This window comes from Pteropus medius, unplaced genomic scaffold (genome assembly GCF_902729225.1).
Source record: "Pteropus medius unplaced genomic scaffold, Ma_sr-lr_union100, whole genome shotgun sequence".
Taxonomy (NCBI): Eukaryota; Metazoa; Chordata; class Mammalia; order Chiroptera; family Pteropodidae; genus Pteropus; species Pteropus medius.
The window spans coordinates 1,818,190-1,842,390 of NW_024344370.1; the positions used below are offsets into that span (position 1 = coordinate 1,818,190).

At 34.6% G+C, this 24,201-nt stretch overlaps 1 protein-coding gene across 1 annotated transcript in view; it reads left to right on the plus strand.

Moving 5' to 3' along the window:
- Window positions 1–24,201, plus strand: part of ITGA1 (integrin subunit alpha 1) — a 155,864-nt gene that overhangs the window by 33,942 nt on the left and 97,721 nt on the right. The window contains exon 2 of the mRNA XM_039869916.1: window positions 19,512–19,632. Coding sequence (XP_039725850.1) covers window positions 19,512–19,632 — 121 coding nt within the window. The remainder of the gene's footprint in view (window positions 1–19,511; window positions 19,633–24,201) is intronic.

Genomic DNA, 24,201 nt, shown 5'->3' on the forward strand with positions numbered 1-24,201 from the left:
TCTGACCATGCTTTGTTCTATGGGTTAAAATAAACACACGCGCACGCACACACACACACGCACACGCATCATTTACCAAGATACATTTGAATATGTACATGAGTCATTCAAATTTCAACATCTATTCTTATTTGTGTTTCCTTCCATCTCTCATTGAAGATGGAAGAGCTGGGTTGTTCTGAGTGGACTGATAAGTAACCAAGTAAGACATGTGCTTTCATTCAATGTTGGTGGTGGGGAACCTTATTCGTAGATCGATTATACTACCCTGTATTAGCCACTAGAGAGAAAGTAGTTTTAATTTTTATTTTATTCTTTTAAATAGGAAAAGTAATGACTACATGGGACTCTATAATTACTTTAAAATTTTTTAAAAGTTTAATTTTTTAAAAAAAAAAACATTGTTTTATGATTAGGGTAGGTAATTTAGCTGCTTTTTTTTGTTGTTCTGTTTTTTGTTTTGTTTTTTTATTATTATGGTAAAATATACATTAAAAAATTTGCCATTTAACCATTTTAAAGTTACTATTCAATGGCACTGAATACATTTATAATGTGCAACTATTGCCACTATCTAGTTTGAGAACTTTTTCACCAACCCAAATAGAAATCCCATATCCATGAAGCAATCATCCCATTTCTCTCTCCCCACAGGCCTCGAAACCACAAATGTGCTTTCTGTTTCTCTGAATATGCCAATTCTTTATATTTCATATAAATGGAATAATACAACATGTTGCCTTTTGGATCCGACTTCTTTCACTTAGCACAATGTTTCTGAGACTCCTTTGCATTGTGGCATGTTTCAGTACTTTGTTCCTTTTTATAGCTTAATGATATTCCACTGTATGGATATATCGCATTTTGTTTATCAATTTATCAGTTGATAGATATTTGTGTTATCCTCACTTTTTGGCTATCATGAATAGTGCTGTTATGAACAATCATGTACAAGTTTTTGTGTGAGTATGTTTTCAAATCTCTGAGGTATTATTTAATTATACCTGGCGTGGACTTTTTGAATCATATAGTAGCTCATGTTTAACTTTTTGAAGAACCTCCAAACTCTTTTCTACAGTTGCTGTGCCATTTTTACATTCCCTTCAGCAATGTATGAGGGTTCTGATTACTATAAATACTTGCCAGAATTTATTTTCTATTTCGTAGGTTTTTTTTTTTTTAATTATAACCTACTGGGTGTGAAGCAGTATCTTACTGTGTTTTTGATGTACTTCTTCCTAATAATTAGTGATGTCGAGCATCTTTTTATGTGTTTATTGGCCATTTGTGTAACTTATTTGGAGAAAAGTCTATCAAAGTCCCTTGCCCACTTTTTGGTAGGTTGTCGGCCTCTTTGTTGTTGAGTTGCTTCTTATTTTAAAAGGAAATGGACCGAAGGGGGATTCAGTTGTGGGAAATGTCCTTTTTCTAGACTCGAGTGGTAGTTACATTGGTGCATTCACTTTGTACCCTTCAGTACCTTTGTTAAAACTGAGAAGGTGTGCCCTTTTCTGAATATATTAGTTTTCTAGGACTGTCATATGAAATTACCACAAATATAGTGGCTAAAAACAACAGAAAATTTGACTAGCATCAAAAAGACAAGAGATAAATGCTGGCAAGGATGTGGATAAAAGGGAACGTTTGTACACTGTCGGTGGGAATGTGAATTGGCACAGTCACTATAGAAAATAGTAGGTGATTTCTCAAGAACTTAAAAATAGAACTACCATATGATCCAGTAATTCCACTTCTGGGAATATATCTAAAGAAAATTAAAACACTATATCGAAGAAGACCTGCATCCCATGTGTACTGCAGCATTATTTACGCTTGCCAAGATATAGAAATGACCTAAGTGTCCACGAACAAATGAATAAATAAAGAAGATGTTACATACAATGGAATGTTATTCGTTCACACAAAAAAAGGAAATCTTGCCATTTGTGACAACATGGATAGACCTTGAGTGTACTATGCTAAGTGAAATAAGTCAGAAAGAGAAAGACAAATACTGTATGGTCTCACTTGTATAGAGAATCTTAAAAAACAAAACACACAAAACCCTAACTCATAGAAAAAGAGATCAGATTTGTAGTTAGCAGAGGTGAGGGATGGGGGAAGGGAAACTGGAGGAAGGTGGTCAAAAGGTACAAACTACCAGTTATAAGATAAGTAAGTACTAGGGATATGATGTACAGCATGGTGACTGTAGTTAACACTGCTGTATGGTATACGGAATGTTATTAAGAGAATAAATCCTAACAGTTGTCATCACAAGGAAAATTTTTTTTCTTTTTCATACATATATATGATGAATGTTAACTAAAGTTATTGTTAAGGTAATCATTTCATGATACATATAAGTCAAATCATCATGTCGTATGCCTTAAACTTATATAGTTCAGCATGTCTATTATATCTCTATAAAACTGGGGCAGGGAGAGTAAAAAATAAAATATAGAAGAAATTTATTATCTCACAGTTCTGGAAGCCAAAAGTTCAAATCTAAGATGTTGACAGAGCTATTATTCCCTCTGAAGTTTCTGAGAATCTTCCTTTGCCTTTTCCACTTTCTTGTGGTTCATGAAATTCCTCAGCAGTCCATGGCTTGTAGACACATCTCTTGAGTCTCTACCTCTGCCTTCACATGACCTTCTTTTTCGTGTTTCTGGTTCTAGGTGTCTCATCTCCCTTACCTCATCTTAAGGATAGCAGTCTTTGAATTTTAGGCCTACTCTAAATACAGGACAATCTCATCTTGAAATCCTTAACTTAAATATATCTGCAAAAATCCTATTTCAAATAAGGTCACATTCCTAGATATCAGGGGTTGCAACTTTGGACCCATTTTTGAGGAGACACAGTTTGTCCCACTACACTGAATACATGTCATGCTTGTCTTTTTCTTCTTCCTTTTTTTCTTCCTTCCTTCCTCCTCCCTCCCTCCTCCTCCTCCCTCCTCCTTCCTTTCTTTCTTCCTTTCTTTCTTTCTTTCTTTCTTTCTTTCTTTCTTTCTTTTCTTTTCTTTCTTTCTTTCTTTCTTTCTTTCTTTCAAGTTTTTAAGAAAAGCAATGGTAAACAATTTTAGAAAAATGTGGTAATCCACGTTTCTGAGCCAAAAGGTCTGTAGGTTAGGGAGAGAAAGAAAATTGCAAAACTCAACATGCTATAAAGGAGAAATTTTTAATCAGTTTTTGAAAAATGACTTTACTATTTGTGATTCTGAAAAGGACTTTTCAAATAAGATTTTCAAAGGACGTTGATGTGTTTTTCTCTCTTTTTAAGAGGAAGCTAATGACAACAGTACCATATTCACACATACAGAAAATACCTTTTAAGATACTAAGGAGTTTTTCTGGTATTGCCAAAACAGGACTCTATTAAAAAGTCCAGAAAGCATGTTTTTTTTTTTTGTTTTTTGTTTTTTTTATGTTCGCACTGTTACTCATGATGAACTCTTGATTTTTTGCTTTTCTCCTTAAATCATCTATAATGTTGAGATTTGGGCCTTTTCACATTGTGATCTCAAATTTGTTCTGGCTTACGACTGGCTCAGGATTCAGGTAATAAAAAGGATTATACCTGACACTTAGGCCCAGCGCCTTTGTGTCTTAGTGCAACATGTAGCTTATGACCAACTTTGCTGGGGTATCATTTCATACATCAGTTAAATAAAAATGTAGATAAAGTAATCCTTTTTTCCCAAGAATGACATTTGATCCAATACATTAAAAGTTATTTGAGTTTTTAAATATAAAAAGAAAAGCCAATAGGATGTAGTAGTTCTGTGAAAAGCTGTTTTAGTTCGAGAACATACAAATTTAAGCATTTGGACAATGGCCTTATTCAGTAGATGGAAAGCTTAGAAGCCAATTTTCTGGACCCTAGTGCTATTCTGGAATCTTTTTTTCTTCTTCCTCTTCTTGGATAGTGCTATCTGTTAAGGAATAGATGACGAAGCTTTGATTCACCACCTTCTCAAATTTTATCCATTATAAACATGTCTTCAGAGATAAATTTTGTAAGCTTTCCTATGCAGGATTGTATGAAGGTTTAAAATAAGTCCTAATTACTCACCAGAGAGTATATTGTTAAAATTTTTTTTAAATTTTTTGATGGTGTTTTTAAAAAATAATCAGTCGTTTTAAAGTAGATTGGAGTTCATCCAGAAAATCATTATTATTGGTAAAATTTAAAAATTAAGGAAATTCAATTTTCAAATTTTTAACCAAGTTCTTGTTATACCTATAAAGTAGTATAAAAGGTTGAGTGTTTTATAAAGCATCCACATAGATTACATAGATTACATAATATGGATAGAATAGTAATTGCACTCAAGACATAAAGGTAAAATGTGCTTCAGGGTTTGGCTGTGAAATAACTGATGTACAAGAGAATCACTCATTCTAGCAATTTTTCACTCTAGACACCAAGCAAGGTGTCATTTGTAATGGGCAAGCTGGTGCCACATTCAGTTTTGCCCTTCTAATAAGACCAGTGTGACACAAAGCTGCAATTATTCTGTGGTGACATCATCACCATCCTGCCCTTTTGCTTGAATTTAGATGAATGATTCTTATGTTGCATAATAGGAGATTTCAACTTTTAAGCCTGACCTAACAATGAAAGTTGATGTGATTTTTGTCGCATTGTCTGTCATATTGTCATCCCGCCTTTTTTTTTTTTTTTTTTTTGCACGCCTCTAGCAGTGTTTCTAATATAGACATAAAATTCTGAAAGCATTTTCCTGGACAGTCCTCTCAGGAAGTTTTGTTTTGTTTTGTTTTGTTTTTTTACATATTTAATCACCTCTCTAATCAACTGAAAGACGTGTCACACATTTTCATAATGCGTAAAGAATCACCTAAGTTTAATCCCAAAATATCTATTCCCTACTTTCTTTTAGATAACACAGGCTTTTTCAATGGTTAAATGGAAAGAAAAAACAAGGATTGTTTGGATTTATAAAATCAGCATCCAAATTACAATAATCACAATTATAGTAATCACTTACGGCCTTTGAGATTTTTTCCTTTTTTTAACCACACAGATTCGTTATTTGATTATGACTTACATCACTCAAGCTCTTTAAGGGAAGGGCTACTGTTTATTTCACCTTTTAATCCTTGTAGTTCTTCCGCATTACTTTGCACATAGTGGACTTTTATTAGTATGAGCTGAATGAATACAACATATTCATAATTTTGTCATATATAGACATTAATTTACAAACTTGTAATCTATATACGCAGCAGGCCCAGTCCATTTTTCTCTCATACTGTCTTTTTAAGCTTTTTAATAGCTTTTGGGGGAACAAAAGTAAGAAGGAAACATTGAATCTAGTCATTGCAGCCATCTATTTTTTTTAAAGCTACCCTGCCTTAGTGTCAGGGTCACTTAAAAACATTGTGGCACCTTCTGAAACTCTCAATTAGCGTATGATTGGTGCCAAAAGAAGGTAGTTGCCGGCCTCTGATAAAATAGGAGAACCAAATTAAACAATAGGTGAGCTGTCTCATACCTTCCAACTCTAAGATTCTATGATCTATCATTAAACCAGTTAGATATTGGGAAGTCATAATTAATTATAAGTAAGTTCTCTTAAACTCAAGAGTTTAACCTAGGATGAGTCAAATGGATTTCTCCTGCAGAAATTATAATATGCAACCAAAAATTACATATACTATGTCAGAATAGAGAAAGAACACTATCACTAGAAACCTGGTAGCAGATTTAAATAATAAAAAGATATTCCAAGCATTGAGAAGACCCTTTTTATTCTAACAGAAATATCTATATATCTACATTTTTTCCTCCTGCTGCTATTGTTCAAAAGAGTCTAGTTTGGTTTGGTGGTTTAGTTTTGGTAAACTGTCAAAGGTTTTTAAATTGCATCAACAGACAGAAGAGACCATCTTTGAGAAAACAGTAAAATGGCCTTTCATTAGAATAAGCTACTATATAGAACTTTTGGGATCCTATTGCCTCATAATTAACCATACATTTTTATAAGATACACTCTTTCTATAACTCGGCATGTCTTAAACTCATAATATTATGTTATATGGGCTTCCTAATGCATTGTGGCTATATTTTCTCGAAAAATGTTTCCTAGTAAATATGCATATCTCAGACATTTTATCTTTTTCTTAAATTATTCCATTTGATTTTGATCTTGACAAGAGTTAAGAATTTTCTGAAAGCTTATTTAGTAGTAACTAATATTTCTTTTGAGGGGTTATTGTTGTAGGCATTGTGGGTTTTTTTTTAATGTGATCATAAATTCATAGTTTAGACCAAGTTTATTTTGTTGCAAGAATATATTTAGGAGTAGTATTTTTTTAATAAGTTGCAGCTATTCTGATAAATATATATGTAAATTAAAATATAACTTAAGTCTGTGATTTAGCCATTGGAAAGAGAGGTGTGTTAGTTTAGATGAATTGTACCGTTAAAGGCAAAAAAGGTAAAGAAAAACAGTGGCTGGGTAAGGTAGCATAGAACTGCAGATTTACATGAGATGAGAATTAGACTCAATTAGAAACTTTTTTAAAAAAAGAATATTATTCGTATTATGTATTCATTCATTCAACAAATTCTATTGAATCTTATTATACATTAAGGAATCTGTTAAGATTAGGCTTCCCTGAAACTAACAAAACTGTGACTTTAAGTGACTTAAGTAATATAGAACAATGTAGAATAACATATAGCACAAAGGAAGTCCATATGAAGATAATTTAGTGCTAGTGCAGTGGCTCTGTCATCATTATAATCCCATGCTACCTCTTGTCTCTAGTTCATCATTCTATCGCATCACTTCCATTCAGATTTACCTCATAATCTAGCATGGCAGTTAGAGTTTATATTAGTCTACTTGAGTTGCCATGACAGAATGCCACAGACTGGGTTACGTAAACAAGAAAAACTTATTTTCTCATAGTTCTTTAGGCTAGAAGTCCAAGATCAAGGTGCCATGAGCATTGGTTTCTAGTAATTCCTCCCTTCCTGGTTTGTAGGCAGCTGGCTTCTCACCATGTCCTCATATGGCCTTTCCTCAGTACAAGCACTTGGAGAGAGAATCTCTGGTATCTCTTACTCTTTTATCAGGACACCAGTTTTACTGGATCAGGGCCTCATTCTTATGACCTCCTTTAACCTTAATTACCTCTTTAAAGGCTCTGTCTCCAAAAAGAGTCACATTGGGTGTTAGGGCTTCAACATTCAAATTGGGAGAGGCAAAATTCAGCCCATCACAGAGCCCTTTCTCTTATATAGGACTTCATAACTGAGGAAAGGAAAAAGAAGGAGAAAATGGAAGGGCAAAAAGGGCAAATCTTTTAGGTGAGTCATTTCTGTTCAAAGAACTTCCTGTATGTCTCATATACTTACTTTTCCACTTACTTTTCATTGATCAGAATTTAGTCACAGAACTACACCTAAAAAAAAAAAAAAGAAAAGAAAAAGAAGGACTACATCTAGCTGTAAGTTGTCTTTTAGCTGTAGGTACTGCTGCTCTGGGTAAAGATTTTATTTCTAAAGAGGAGGAAGAAATAGCTATTAGGAGGCAATGGATATCTTTGTCATATCCAGAAATCGTGCTAGGTATTAAACATGAGAATATGAATTCCTAACTTTCAGTAGTTTATAGTCCAACAGGGGAATAAAGCATGTAAAGTAGTTACCTGTAATATAATATAATATATCCCGTGGATAAATGTGTAAAAGTCCTATGGGAACACAGAGGAAAAATAAATATAGTGGGGTACTTGGGAAGGGTGAACTTGAGATAGACTTTGAAAGATGTATGGAAGTTCTTAAGGCTAAGAAGTGAGTCAGATGAGAATACAAGATATTTCAGGGGACTGCAAATATTAAAGGGTGGCGATAACTTGACATTCATAGCCAGAAGTGGTAATGAGATTGGAAAGATGAAATGAGGCCTCATTGTAATGTGTCTAAAATGCTATTTAGGGAGTGAGACAGCATTTATTGGGCTCTGGAGAGCCATCTAAGAATAAGACTGTTTCATAACCAGATATGTGTTTTTAAAAATACACTCTAGGCAACAGAAAGGAAAATAAATTGATAAATTTAGAGATTGAGGGTGTATGTGTGTGTGTGTGTGTGGTGTTTTATTACAAGAGACTCTTCTGAGGAAGTGTGGTATTAGATTTGACTGATGGCAAAGGATGAGGTCTTTGTTGTTAGTATTGAGTCAAATGTGCTAATTTCTGCCTCTTTAAAAATACAAATAATAATTTAAGAGCAGAGAGTTGTAAGAATATATGGAATGGTGAAAAATAATGAAGTCAGCAAGCTTTCTAAAGTTGAGATACTTGAGGAAAATTGTCAAATACACATTCTCATTCATCTGCCATAATCTTGCTATATCCTGTTTAACCTTGCTGATAATGGTAGAGCTTGGCATTTTTTTCCTTCCATCATTACATGTTTATATTCTCAGAAGTAGATGTTTAATCCACCTATAGTGTGCTGGACAGTTCTATGTTGAGTGATAACCTGTTGTTTTAACATTTTCCCTGAGTGCCTGATGGCCAGTAGAAAGCTAGTGTCACTTGACTTATTTCCATATTTCTTAGTTAAACTTCTCCCAGAGTAAGTAATCATGAGTTCTTGGAGCAACACATGTGTCTCTTAATGTAAAGTTCCATGATTTGGATTGTCTGCACTTCTCTCAAGAGGCAATGATCCATCCGTATAAATGTCACAGTCCTAGGATATGAAATGAACTAGAATGTAGACAAAGAGGAAACTATGAAAAAAAACTAGTGAAAATTCTAACCTTCAGTAACTTTCAGGCCAGTGTATTTGTTTAAGCAAATTGTCTTTACCTATTTGTTTGGCTAATCAGAGCGCTAATCTCATTTCCAAAATCTTTGACTTCCAAGTCTACCCTCAGTGATGTTCACTAGAGTGCAAATGTGAGACTGCAGTTCCTGTGAACTACCTTTGACCAGATCTTCACCCTGCTGTTGTTCACCTTGCCTGCCTTTAAGATCATCTTATCTCCTTTCTCCTTATCCTAGTTGTGCCTTCTTACATCTTCTTCTGCTGACTCCTCCCCCTTACTCTCAATGTCACTAGACTGTAGTAAATGGGCAATAGGTAAAGATAATTAAGACCATTCATTCAAGTTCTTTTATTTTGTGCCTCCTTTTAGCTCTAAGAAACAAGACTGGCATTGTATTTGTTGTAATTTCTTGGTCAAAAGTTATAAAAATAGAACAAAAATTGAATGAAATTAAGGATTAGAGAAGTTATATTGTGTCAATACATCTTAAAACATATAAAATAATTATATAAAGAAAATGTATAAGCTTTTTGATCATAAAGTACTTCAAACTAGCAAAATATTAAAGGAATTACATAACAAACATGAATGTGTCCAAAACTCACCTTTGTGAAATCTAAACATTTCCCCATAATTGTTTATTTTTCATAAGAAATAAAACATCATTAGGATTTTTGAGAAAGCCAAATAATGAGCAGATCTCTTTCTCATCTGAGGTCAGACCAATTGGAAAATGACAAAGAATCAGAATGGAGCACAGCTCATCAGTGAATTTCCCACTATTAACCCCTAGATAAAGCTGACTTACCCTCCAGCACCCGCTCAGAGCCTGACACTGGAGAAATAGAACAAACATTTTTTTTTTTTTTTTTTTTGTGGAAAGGCTTTTGGGCATGTGTAGAAAGGCTTACTTCCAAGAGAAAATGAATTAGAGAGAGGACAGGGCTACTGTACAGTTTCTCCTTCCAAATTTACCAATCAGTTAAGTGTGAAAGGAGGGCAGATATAGAAATTTACAAGAAGTATTACAGTTAGTGAAGCTCCCTGCACCCGGAAGGAATGGGAAGTAAGTATTTTCCTCTAAAAACAAATAAAGTTAAATACACATTTTCATCTCTTTTTGGAACCTATTATCTTCTTTCCCTTTCCTCCAGTCCAGAGGTAACCTCTACCTGAATTTTAAGATCCTTACATATGACAAGTACTTAATTGTTAAAGTTGTGATTCTAAGTACAAGAATGCTTCCAGTTTAAGAAAAATATTGGCTGCCTGTTCTTAGGGATATTTACTATAACATCTGTATTTACTTCCATTTTAAGATACCCTAGTAGGCTAATGGAAAGAATGTAAAAGATGATGCTATTAGATAGAAATAGAGTTTGGATCCAAGGATGTTACTGTGAACTGATGTTCCAAGTGCTAAAAGATCATCGTGGTCTTAGCAACAACAATTATAGCTAAGAAAACAAAGTTTAGAACTATCCCAAACAGAAAAGAAAGCATCAAAAAGTTATCTCTTTCCCCTCAAAAGGAAACAATCTTTCTACTGACCCTTGCCTTCTGAAATATTTCAACATTCCAGGCTACTGAGATTTTTCTTCATCTCTAATAAACAAACCCCAATGTCCTTTAAATACCTTCCTATTTCTATTCCAAATTTTTTCAGGTGAATAACAAGTTATATTTGTTAAGCTTACACTATTTCTTCTTGATAAACTGGACAAGTTTTAAATTGAACAGTGGTACCAAAAAGCTTTTGAATGAGGAGAAGGTTTAGTAGTGAATGATATAATAGAAAATTTCTATAATAAGTAGCTAGAAAGGGAGAATAATTATACAGAATCATTTTAGTTTAAGTGATAGTGTATTATTAGGGGCAATACTGAGCGATCTAGAAATATCGGCCTATTAAATAGTATAGGAGAATCAATAATGGCATCCCTTAGTGTCTGGAATTTAAAATTGCCAGTTAAAGCTAAAGGGTAACTCCAGGATGAGTAATTGTTTTCTTGTAGGTTTTGTTTTTGATTGGGGTTTGCACAGAATTCCATTTTGTTAGCTTCATGAAGCCCTTAATTTATTAATGTTAATGATTGACCACCTGTGTGTTAAACCAGAAAGCATTTAGATAACCGTAGTCCATCAAAAAAAGGAATGTTATAAATCTGTATACTTTGCCTCCTGCTTCTAAGCAATCTGGAAAATTTTAAAAAGGCAAGTTGAATCTAATATCCTTTTGAGCTCCAAGGCAAAATAAAATGTAGGTAGACATATTTTATGTGTTGACTGTGTTCCTAAAACCTGCATAAAAATAAAAATACTTTTAAAAATCTAGGCACATCCCTCTTTAAAAAAGTATAGTAACTGATTCCAATGCCAGTAAATATTTTCCAATCTAAATAATCATAACCTAATTTAACTGACTTTTTTCACTTTTTGAAATTTCACTAAGTGAGGGATGTCTGATATATTTTATAGGTGATATATTGCAATACAAATGACCACATTTTTTGAAAAGCTTTAAACTTTTACTCATCAAATTTTAATGACCTAAAGAAATACTTTCAAGCAATATGTATATTTGAAATTTTTATGTTTATTCTTTTCTGTTTATTTCTATTTTATCTTTTTTACACTTAAGTGTGTTTTTATTTAAAGAATTTTAACTCCAAACTCTAAATTGTTCAATTAAGAAAAAGAGAATGGCTTTTGACTCTTTTTGTACTATTTGCACATTAGATAACTAGATAACCCTTTTCTTCCCACATTTTTGAGATATAATTAGTTCGATTTCAGAGTCAAGTCTTAGCTAGCTACGATATGCACTCTGCTCATTGATGCCTTACAATAAAGGACCTGAATAAAAAGTTGTACTTTATTAACAAATTTTTAAAATTAATTTTATGAATTTGCATGTAATTTCTTCTCAGTAACATACATGAGCCAGTAACATGTTGCCAGTCCAAAGGTTATTTTGGCTAGTATGGACAACAGTTAGTTTCATGGATCAAGAAAGCGGAGGGATAGTATACCCAGTGATACGAATGATTTTCAATTTCCTAATTTCGACTGGACTTATTCAACACATAAACCACACATAAACAAACAAACAGAAAAATTCATTGTTCCCAGTGAAACAATGGAAGTATCTGAAGTAGTAACCATGTCTTATACACTTGGACATGTGTATGTATACCCTTCAAAAGCTGACACTCATCTAGAAAAATTGTTTTATTAAATGGTATAAGAGAATCAATAATGGAAGCTCTTAGTACCTGGAATTTGAAATTGCTGATTAGAGCCACTAGGTAAATTGGAAATCATTTGTTTCACATTGCATACTACCTTTTTGATTTCCTGGCCCTCATAAGTACCTGTCATGTTTACTAACAAAAATAACCTTAAAACTGTCAGTGTCTTACTGTCTCACTGAGAAGAGATTATATTTAAATTAATAAAACTCATTGAAAAGTTTTTATTAACAAAAGTACAACTTTTATTTAGTTTTTTTATGTATCCAAAGACCTTGTATATCACATTTCTGGGTAAATACTTGAATAGGATGCAGCTCTGCTCTGTTTTGAAGTGTAATACGCCTTTCCATATGCAGCGCTCCATGCTGTGTGGTCACAGAAATTAATGAGTTCAGCTCTCAGGATGCCGGGGCAGCTGGAAAACAGAGTTCTGTGCTCCTGTTGCTTGCACAAACACACAAGTCATGTTTCCCACAGTGGGATCCAGGGACCCCTAAGGTTCTACACCTTTTTTATCCTGTAAAACACTGAGCCAGAAGATGATATTAATAGGGTGGAGATGTTGGGTTCTGAGACTGTTTAAGAATTTCAGGAGAAGGGACAGTTTGAGAGGAACTGGCATAGCCAGCAATTATTTGTGGTGGGAGGATATGGGAAAAAAGCAGATGTCTGTAGCTGCTACAAAGGAAAATAAACACTGTGGAAGAACAAACTTATGTAGAAAAATTTTAAAGGGGAATTTTTAACAAAGGATGTTTGGGAAACACTTTATGGGAGTTTAATATTCTGGGCAGCACTTACTAAAGGGGAGAAGTTCTTACAGCCAGAATGACCTTTATACTAGAAATATTCATTCCTTTGTTTATTCCATCCTGTTCCATTTAACAAACTTGTATTAAACACCTACTGTGTGCCAAGAATTAGGCTTTCTTGACCCCTTCCCACCAACCACATACAAATACACACATATACACACACTCACTTTGAAGTTCAAATACCATTTGTAATAACTGGAGGCCCACAGGACGTTAACAGTAAAAGTCAAAACAATTCACTCACTGCACCACGCTGAAGTTAAAAAGCAGCTCCCCGGGATGAAACTTGGAAAATGCTTGAACGCCGAGGTATTTATTTGGATTGGCTTTTCTAGACTTGCTGATAGAGGTAGATCTCTTGCTGGCATATTACATTATTTCTGATAAAAGAACTTCAAATGGTGAGATTGAGCCAGGCTTTTTTTTTTTTTTTTAATGTTTCTGTATAGGGAAGTTCTAGTTGTTTGAAGGAGATATCGAGTCAGATATGGTATTTTTTTCAGAAGATATAAATTCCTGTATTTAAGATTATGTCATTTCCAAACACATGTGTTGATTTCATACTCTTTGCTCAGGCTCTAATATTGTCTTCTATTCATTCTATTTTTATTTCCCATGTCTTCACCAAGGGAGTTCTTTGGCTCCTCCTTCTCGAGATTGCAATGCTATAAAAATAATCATCTCAGAATTTAAATCAATGAGAATGATGTAGTAATGTAATGTTTTTGGACAGATTCAGTTACACTCTTGATCAGATTTTATCTTTTAAGGCAACCATGTGTACCAAAATTGAGATCGAACTCACTTAACCTATTAAGAATAACTAAACTAATTAAGACTTCAGATCCACATCACTGGTATTATAAAGATGTTTCATTACAAATAACAAGGTGAGGAAAACGGCTTCCAATTTTCACCAACTCTTATTAAAATGTTTTCCTTCCAACTCCCTGAAGTGCCTCAACGTTAAATATGTTATCTAAATTTAAGGAGAAAACAAAAAGTAAATTTGGAATTATGCAAAATATCTAATGTATCACGTCAAGTTACAGTGAGCATATGTGACTTTAGGAGTTTATATCCATTCTAGCAGACATAGATGAACTTTTTCCATCAGGAAGCTTAGGAAGAGCTTCCCAGGATGTACCAGTGTCCGGGTTTGGGGTATAGGGGCTCTGCTGCTCCGCACCACAGAGGTTGCACTGCCGATGTGATCTCTGTGATTCTCAGGTGACTCCAGACATCAATTAGTATGATATGAATATACTAGAAGAGTTACTGCAGGCTCCTCCTGTTCTTGGAATTAACTTTTGATCTTTGAAGTAGGTTAAGGAGAGTAGATTGTCGCTGGAGTGAGAGAAAGCTCAACTTGCTATCAACTCAGAACCTGGGTAGGATCATAAACATGCACCACTTGCTGAGGGACTGAGACAGGACACCAAGGGCTCTAACTGCAAGAACAGGGACCACCTGCACTCCTCCTCCTCATCCAGCTCTTCCACTCGGAGGGCCAGACACCTTCATCTCAGATTTTCTTTATATATGTTATGGCAGCTGGGTGTAGAAATAGGAAATTTGCTGTGGAAATGAGTCAGTGAACCCAGTGTTCTGCCCCACTGATATCACCCATCTGTATCACTTTTCAAGATATAAGTGGCCATCAGAGTGAGGGGAAATCCTCTTCCAAAAGAAAACTAAACTTCCAGGTGGTAAACTGACTCTGGATTTTACTTATGAAATCTATTAACTCACTTATTGAACATTCTTTATTGTAGCAATGCATAATTTGTATTTCTCACAGCGGCAAATACCTAAAAGGCATTTGTAAGCTAATTTTAAACAGGATAAACTGAGGCTCATAGAAGTTAAATCTCTTTTTGTATTTTTTTTCCCAGCTAGGCTGTAAGAACTGTGAAAGTGGGAGCAATAACTTTTTGTGAGTTTTTATCTCCAGGGTCTAGCACATATTCAACTCGAAGACTTGATTTATATTTGTGGAGTAGTTGAATAATACTCCGAAGCTACAAGATGATTAAGAGCTCTTATCAACAGGGCCATTTGAGGGCTCTGTTGACCTGGGTTATTTTATTAACCTGACCAACTCAGTAGCACTATAGTCACAGAAAGTCTATAATTTGGCTTCAGAAAGTCAATGCCAACGTCTTATCTCTGCCACTAACACAGCGTGCCTTGAACAAATCATTTAACCCCTCCAAGGTCCACTTTCCTAACACAAGGAGAGTAGTGGCTGCTGTCCTGCCTAACATGCACAGTTTATTGACTAGCTCAATACTATTATTTATATGGAAACGTTTGTAAGTGGCAACATCTTCGTAAGCAGAAAACACTGAACAACTAACTGTAGATTAGTAAGAGGTTTCTCTCTCTCTTTTGTCTTCTGCATCAGATTCCATCCTGAAGTAAAGAAATTGCATCAAATGATCTCTTTCACAAGAGAGACCCTTCGGTACCAAAAATCTCATCTTCCTCCTTAGTTTTGAGCCCTAAGATATATAATATATATAAGCACATTTGAAGGAGAGCAAGTTTTTTCACTTCTTTTCTACCTAAACTTATATGTTTGAGTTGTAGTCCCTCATGCAGGTTTATCTAGACCTTTGTAGCCACCACTTCTCTCTTTACTACAATCTTCCCCCGCATTCCAACACCCGCCGGTCATGGCCACTATGGAAGAGCATCCTCTCTGAATCTGTTTCTCAGGATATGGAATTAAATAGAATGATAGTCGCCTCTCTTCTAAACCCATCTTCATTCACCTTCTACTAGCCCTTCCCAGTTTAAGGCTAAGTTATAAAAACTGAATTACTGTGAATGGTTTGGGAATCCTGGGGAAATGTGGGCACATTTCTCTGACATCTTGATCCTCGTTCTCCTCATCTGCACAGTGGTGATAATAACATTATTTAATTGTAGGGTTATTGGCAAATTACATGAGAAGGAGCATGTGAAGAGTAACACATAGCAAGTACATAATATTGTGTTACTATTAAGGAAAAAAATCTCTTTTTGCTGGTAGATGTGAAATCATAATTTATTTTTGACATCTGACTATTGTCTATGTTTTATTTTCCATCATTTTCACCCTATATGGCCCCTGAAACCACCTCAGTTTTGTTTGTTTTTGTTTGGCTATAATTGAGAATAAGTATGATTTTGCTTTACTTCTGGTACATAAAGTTCCAAGACAACTTAATATAACAAATGAACATTGAACTAAAAGTTATGAGAAGCTGCTTTCACTGTTTATGTACGCCTTTAAATCAAAAGAACAAAATATAAACTATTTTTTTTATGGCATCTCCTGTGCTTCAGGCTCCTTGGTGCCTTAGCAAACATGAAAGAGGCTGATTTATAATCACTTTAGGCAAATTGCCTGGAGAATTCTGAGGACAGGAAATGAAAAAAGTGCAACACACACCCCCGGACATTCCACACAACATGTAGAATAAACAAAGAGGCACAAAAAGGAAACCAAAAGTTCTTGGTCTTATATTAAGGGGGTACCTACCATTAACAGCCTTTGGGGGAGCATGTACTAAAGATAGTGAAGTGCTGGAAAAATCCTTCAAGAGGGGTAAATTGACCTCAATTAAAGATAATCCCTTTTCTCTTTTGTCTAAAGGATACTGAGAACATTTAATTTTGGTAAATTCTGTTACCTGCATCAACATATGTCTCTAAGAGAGGTACATTACAGATCTGTGCCTCTCAAATCCTACCAAGAATTGGACTGCCTGGGGATCTTGTTGGGTGTGGATACTGGTTCAGAAAAATTTGGATGAAGCCTGAGATTCTGGATCCCTCACAAGCTCTCAGATGATACAGATGCTGCTGCTTGGTTTTCAGTCATCTTTTTCAACAAAATCATTGGTGATAGTGTTCTGGTTTTTGTCTACAGAACAGTGGTTTTCAACTGAGATAATTTTAGTATCAGGAGAATTTGGCACTGTTGGAAGACATTTTGTCTTCACAGCTCAGGGGCTACTACCGGAGTCATGTGGACGGGGCCCAGGCTAAATACCCTACAACAGGGGTCCCTGATCCCCAGGCTATAGACCGGCATTGGTCCTTGGCCTGTTAGGAACCAGGCCGCACAGCAGGAGATGAATGGTGGACCAGCGAGCCAAGCTTCATCTGAATTTGCAGCTGCTCCCCAGCACTAACATCACTGCCTCAGCTCTGCCTCAGATCATCAAGCATTAGATTCTCATAGGAGCACTGATCCCTGATGCCAAAAATGTTGGAGACCACTGTCACTGCCTACAATGCATAGCCCCTCATAACTAATAATGTTCTGACCCAAACTTTCAATAGCACCAAAGCTGAGAAATCTCACTGTAGAAGTACTATTTTGTGTGTCTCTCATATCTCGAAAAACTTGTTGAAAGTGTTCAAAAAATAAAAATAAACCTGGGAGGAAAGGCTAGGATCAAGTACTATTTAGTTTGGAGTAGAGAGTGGACATGGTTTAAAACTGTCTTCAAATATATGAAAGACTATTATGCAAAAGATGGTAACCAGCTGTTCATTATCCTTGAAGAATGAATAGGAAATGTACATAAATGGACCTGTGCTACCCATCCATTTTTTTTCTGCATCTTCCACATCAGCCAGGCAGATCTCTGTGATCTTGCTACTATATTCGTCCCATCCTATACCTTATTACTTGCAGAGACCCTCCCAAATCCTTGGGACATATTTTCTTCTCACTGCCAAATCACATCTCTCACTCCCCTGAAAAATCTAACTTGAAAGTTTCCATCTCCATAAAGTCTTCCTTAACCAAGATGGAATTGTTGCCAGTTCACCTAATTACAGCTAGCACACTTGCTCCTTCAATGTGTTATCTTTCATTCTACAAGTATGTTATGACTCATCTGTGTACAAGGAACTGTGCTAGATTTGAGAAGAAATAAGAAATATAAGTAGGAGAACTACTTTTAAGAATTTTCTCATCATAGATACAGAGAGCAAATTGATGGTTGCCAGATGAGACGGGCAGTGGAGGGGTGGGAGGTCTGAGTGAAAGAAGTTAAGGAATTAACAAGTACAAATTGGCAGTTATAAAAAGTCACAAGAATGTAAAATACAACATTGGGAATATAGTCAGTAATCTTGTAATAACTATGTACGGGGTCAGATGGGTACTAGATTTATTGAGGTGATCACTTTGTAAGTTATATAAATGTCTAAACACTATCTTGTACACCTAAAACTAATATAATAGTGTATGTTAACTGTAATTGAAAAATAAATTTAAAAAATAAAAATAAATTAATTTTAATCTAGGAAAAAAACACACAGATAACTACAATGTAAATAGTATATAATAATTATCTCTATGAGAGATTTTTTTTAGTAAAAGAGGAGGGTTTAGTAGTTAAAAGATTATTTTCAGGTGGAGAGATCAAGGAAGGCTTTATAAATGAGTCTACATAGTATATATTTTTTCATAAATAGGAATACATAATTATCTTTTTTTAAGAACAAAATTTTCTCTAAGTTATATATAGGCATATGCATCAAAGACACAATATTGTTACCAATATTTGAAGATTATGAATTAGAAAATAGAATAAATTAGAGTCTGGATTTAGACTATATTTATGGAAGAGTTTACAATGGGAAAAGAAAAAATTTTTTCAGGATACATATAGCTTTATCATGGTTTTAACAAAGGAGAGTAGATTTAATGACCTCTAAATCTACCTTATGATGCTCTATGATTTTATAAGGGAGTGCTCTTTGAGAATTCTGAGTTACATCTATTTTAGAACTTCACAAGGACACTTTAAAAACCAGTACCAAACATGGAATTTGGCACCATCCATTTGAGAGAATTTGACATCATACTACAGAACCCTTTTAGGAGAAAGTCTCACTTATAAAGAGTTTCCATTACCTGTACTACAAGGAAATTGAATATCTAATATGTACCAGGCATTGAGTAAACTCTAGATATATCATCTGATTTAATCTCCACAGCAATCGATGAGGTTGTCACCACCAACCATACTGTAAGGAGGCTTTAGCACATTAGTATAAGCTTTCATCCACTGCTTGATTCAGAGAGGAAAGCAGAGCAAATCTCAGGCCTGCATAGGAAGCCATGTTTGGCTGGAGACAATTAGCAACAAGAAGAAAACTTCCTCTCCAAGGCTTTAAATGGTGATTTTTGCATCCTTTGTAGTCAAAATGAGAGAATTAATCTGTTAACATTTCATTAGGGGCCATAGTTTGCTGTGGGGCTCACTTCTGGAAAACATTCTGTAACTGCATTAGTCATATGTGAGCTTGATTTTCTGCCTGCTATTTCCCACAGATTCTAAAATCTTAAGCTCTGGAAATGATACAGGTACTAAATTACTATGGGAGTTTGTTTGAATTAATACTGGTATTCTTTAAAGCCATTATATTGATTTCTAGTCAGTGATACAGTTAATATCATAGACATTTCTCGTAGTTCTCAATCTTGGAGCATCATTGCTCTTTTTAATAAGAGAACAGCTCTCAATGGCAACCTCAAAAATGCCTTTCATAATTCAAAACATAATGGAATCTTAGTTAACTCTGTGTAACTGGACTTTGTTTTCTCTCTTAAAGTTGTTCTAGGCTTCTGCGCATCCTTCAATGTTGATGTGAAAAATTCAATGACTTTCAGTGGCCCTGTGGAGGACATGTTTGGATATACTGTTCAGCAATATGAAAATGAAGAAGGAAAATGGTAAGCCAGTGGGTTCTGCTGTTGTTGTTGTTTGGTCTTCTCACAAGGTAATGGAAAATATTATTTGGCGACAGTTTGTTTTATAAATGAGACTTCAACAGAATTATCCTTTATGGTAGAAAATGCAGTGTGATCACTTGGGAATAGAAACTGACAAAGTGAAAAAAGAGAAGTTCCTTGGCAATATCAAAGGAAGTGGTTAGTGATGTCTGCTGAAGCTTGGGTTGACCTCAAGGAAGTTACTTATCTAAAATAATCATTGTTCTGTAATTAGTTATCATAGCAAGAGTTTTTAATTGTCCTCGTTTAACAGTAGCTGAAATTCAGCAGGAAGGACTGGGAGGCAGATGACTTGTTGTTCCTGAAAGGGTTAATGTTGCTTCTGTAACATAATATTGGGCTTGTTTTTGGTGCTTGACTGAGCTATTGAGTCTGATCTACTACTTGTACTGAACCTACCGAATTTCTTTTATATATTTTAAAATCCTATAATATTGGTGAATTTCACTTTAAGAATGATTTTTATGGCTTTTAAAAGAGATTATCTGTTTCGGGTTTACAATATTAGAATTCAACATCTGTATAAACCACAAAGTGATCATCTCCAAAAGTCTGGTTACCATGCAGTTGATCCCCTTCACCCCTTTCGCCCACCCCCTAATCCCCTTCCCCTCTGATAACCACCAATCTGTCCTCTGTCCCTATGAGGGTTTTTGTTTTGTTTGTTTGTTTTTGATGTTTTTTAAAGCATATTTAACTTGTTGGAAATTACGCAAAAATGTTAGAGTTTTTTCCTGTATATTTAACATTTTTTAGTGAGTCTGTTTTTTTATTGGATCTTGTAGAAAAAAGAACAGGAGATAGTAAAACTGCTTTGGTTTAAGAGCTTAAACTAAGCAAGCACATTTTTCTGGTACTGACAATAATAAACAAAAAGGAATTTAAATCTACTAGGATAATAGTGATTTATCTATCACTGTATTATATTTTGCAGATGAAAAGGAGTGGCTTTTTTATGTTTCACTTTATCTCTTAGTTTTCATTAATGTGATAATCTCTTAAAGTTTCAAAAGTGGAAATTTGAGTTCTCACATTTTCTAAGTACAGATATTGTATTAGATATAAACTAGAATTTGTGGGGTGTTTCCCTCTTCTGCTCTCCTTATGACTATCTCGGATAAGAAATCTAATAATGGAGTATAAGTTTTTAGAGCCTCTATCCTTCCATCCTGTACTCCCACTCTCTCGCACCCTCTTTTTTTAAGGTTCAACTGATGGAGTCATCCCTCCAGACACTAACTTTATTCTTTTAGACATAAAGCCTGTGAATCATGGAGTTTTACCTGTGGGAGAATAATAGTGAGTGGGCCAACTCGTCAAGCTTCTCTTTGTGCATAAGCTATATAATAAACTGAGACTCAGCGTGTTTTTTCTTTAAAAATAAACAAAACTAACTTACACACGAAACACATATAAAATTTAATTTTTACTAATTACTAATAGTTACATGAATTTTAAAGAAGAATATAATAAATAGCAAGCCTTAAAGACTTAAATCACTTACTTAAAATGAACTTTTTAAAAGATAATCAAACATTGTTAACGTATTTTATAAAAGTCTGTTTTTCATTTTCTGATATGAGGAGGACCTGCAGACTTCCTCTAATTCAGTCCTGTCTCTCTGATTTTAGGGAAGTCTGCAGAAGTCCTTAATTATCTGAACGAACCTGAGTAGGGCAAGAAAGGGTTCTTGTTTCCTCTTAGGAGCCTTAGGGTACCTACTGGATCTCTTCTGTCTCTTTCCGTCCGTCGTTATAAGAGCCCATCCTATTGTGAGATTTCCATCCTCTAAATTTTCTAAGCCCTCTCTTTCAAGGCACCAGAAGGCAAAGAAATGTGAAACTGAGAAATCAGGCCTGAATGAGGCCTGCAGTTCATGATTTTCCTTCCTACATCTATCTTTGAAGGAAGTGAATGTGTAGATGAGAAAAAAGAAAGACAGCCAGACCAAGATTTGGAAAGAAACAAAAGTATGTGCAGAGTGGATAGAAAGAATAAGGTTGGGGAAAAAAAGATGTTGCTAATGGTCTGAATTGAGCTTTAGGCAGAACATTCAAATTTTATATATGTGTGTGAGATGTTAATAAGAAGATGTTAACCTTTTTGGGATTAGAGACCATGCTTTATACATCTTGCTTCAGCCATGAAATCTAGCCTAGCTGTCTCCGTACAATGTTTGTTGGCAGGTTAGAATTTTTTCTGCAGCCATAGCTTAAATGTGGACCAATCAAGCTACAAGTATTTATGTAATTAATATGTCCTATGTGTCTGGCATTATACTAAATTCTATGTGAGTATAAGTATAAAACAAATATATAAGCTTATAATCTAGTAGAGGACATATATGAAATAATTAGAAATAAAGAATAGTGGAAATCAGTGTAATATACGCTATTAATTCAATGAAGTTCTAAGAAGGAGTAAATGATTCTTGATTCTTGAAATGATCCTTGAAAGATGCTTTGCCTTTTAATAAGAGAAAAAGAAAATGTCCCTCCAAGTTAGGAAGTCATATAAACTAGGGCATAGACGAGAATAATTGTGTGAGGTGATAATCGAACAAGTCTGACACTGGGATGGTAGAAGGGGAAGAATATTGGCAGACCTAAAAGCCAGACAAAGGAGCTTAGACCTAAGCAGAGGACATTGAGAAGCAATTGTAGGTTGTTTTATAAAACTTCATTTAGGAAATTACATATATGGAATTGGAGACAGCAGTCCCTAAAAGCAGAGAAGTCAATTTGGCAAGGAAGAACAGCAATCTGGCACTTAAGGGATGAAGCCTTGGGCTAGATTAGGGGAAAATGGAATAAAAGAACAGTGTATCCAAGAAAAATGTAGATGAATCATTAAGTCTTGGTGGAAATTTGGAAATGGCAAATGAAGGTGTAGGAAGAGTCAAACATATTCCAATATTTTTATATTGGATTATGGAGAAATGGGTAGTCCTTCAGAGACAAATATACAGGAAAGGAAAATCAGTTTTATCAGGAAGTTGATGAGTATGGTTTTAAACAGCTTAAGTTCAAGGTAATGTCTAAGAAGTTGGGAACCTCAAAATGGAAAGTAGATAAGAGGGAGAAGTTAACGTATTAAAGGAAATGGTTAGAGAGCAAGACTGGTTTTGATACCCTCTTACAACCCTGCGCATTGCCCAGCATCTAGCAGGGCCCTAAACATAATGTGCACTCAGTGTTTATTTGTTGGCTGAACAACTGAACCAAGTTTAATTTGATGAAAAAACAGACACAAAAAAAATAAAGTTAAAAATGACTCTTCTATGACTATTATTAAAAAAAAAAAAACCCAAAAGCTAAAAAAAGTATTGGCAAAATGTGAAAAAAAAAAGAGGAATATCTGTGTATAGTATTAGTGGGAATGTAAATTGGTGCAGCCATTATAGAAAATAGTATGGAGTGTCCTCGAAAAATTAAATATAGAACTATGATATGATCCAGCATCCCACTTCTGAATAAAAATCCAAAGGAATTGAAATCAGAATCTTAAAGAGATAGTTGCACTTCCATGTTACTGCATTATTCACAATAGCCAAGACTTGAAAGCAATCTAAATGTCCATTGAAAGACGAATAGATTTTTTAATATATGTTATATACATGCAACAGAATATTATTCAGCCCTAAAAAATGAAGAAATCTTGCCATTTGAGACAATACAGATGAACCTGGAAGACATTTTGCTAAGTGAGATAAGTCAGAAGTAGAACAAATACTGCATCATCTCACTTATATTAAAAACCTAAAATAGTCAAACTCATAGAAGCAGAGCATAGAATGGTGGTTACCAGGGGCCAGGAAAAGGGAAAAGAGGAGGCATTAGTCAAATGGTACAGTTTCAGTTATGCAAGATGAGTAAGTCCTAGAGACCTACTCTACAGTGTAGTACCTATACTTAACAATATTGTATTGTATACTTAAATTTTTGCTAAGAAGATAGGTCATATGTTATGTTCCTCTTACAAAATAATAATAACAATAACTAAAGAGGGCAGGAGGAAACTTTTGGAGGTGACAGATGTTTATGGCATAGATTATGGGGATAGTTGTACAGATGTATACTTATCTTCAAGCTCATCAAGTTGTATACATTAAATATGTACAGCTTTGTATGTGTCATTCTTACTGCAATAAAGTGGGTTTTTGTTTGTTTGTTTGTTTGTTTGTTTGTTTGTTTTAAGTGACTACCCTAGGGAAATGTAGCTACTTAGGGCCAGAGCTTAAAATAAAACTCAAATCTCTCCACTCCCAGTCTAGCTCTTTTTTCTTTATTAGAACTGTATTAAAAAGTGAATCTTGGTAACAATTATCTTTGCAGTATCAGACTTTCCGTATTAATATGTATGTGAGGCTTTGTAAGTATTTGAATGTATATGAATGTCAGATACTTTAATTCTACTTTGATATTCTATATTTATAATGATTTTCTGGAAAAGGTGTAAAATATCAGGACAACGAAAACAATGTAGCCAACTGAATTTAAAAGTAAGCAA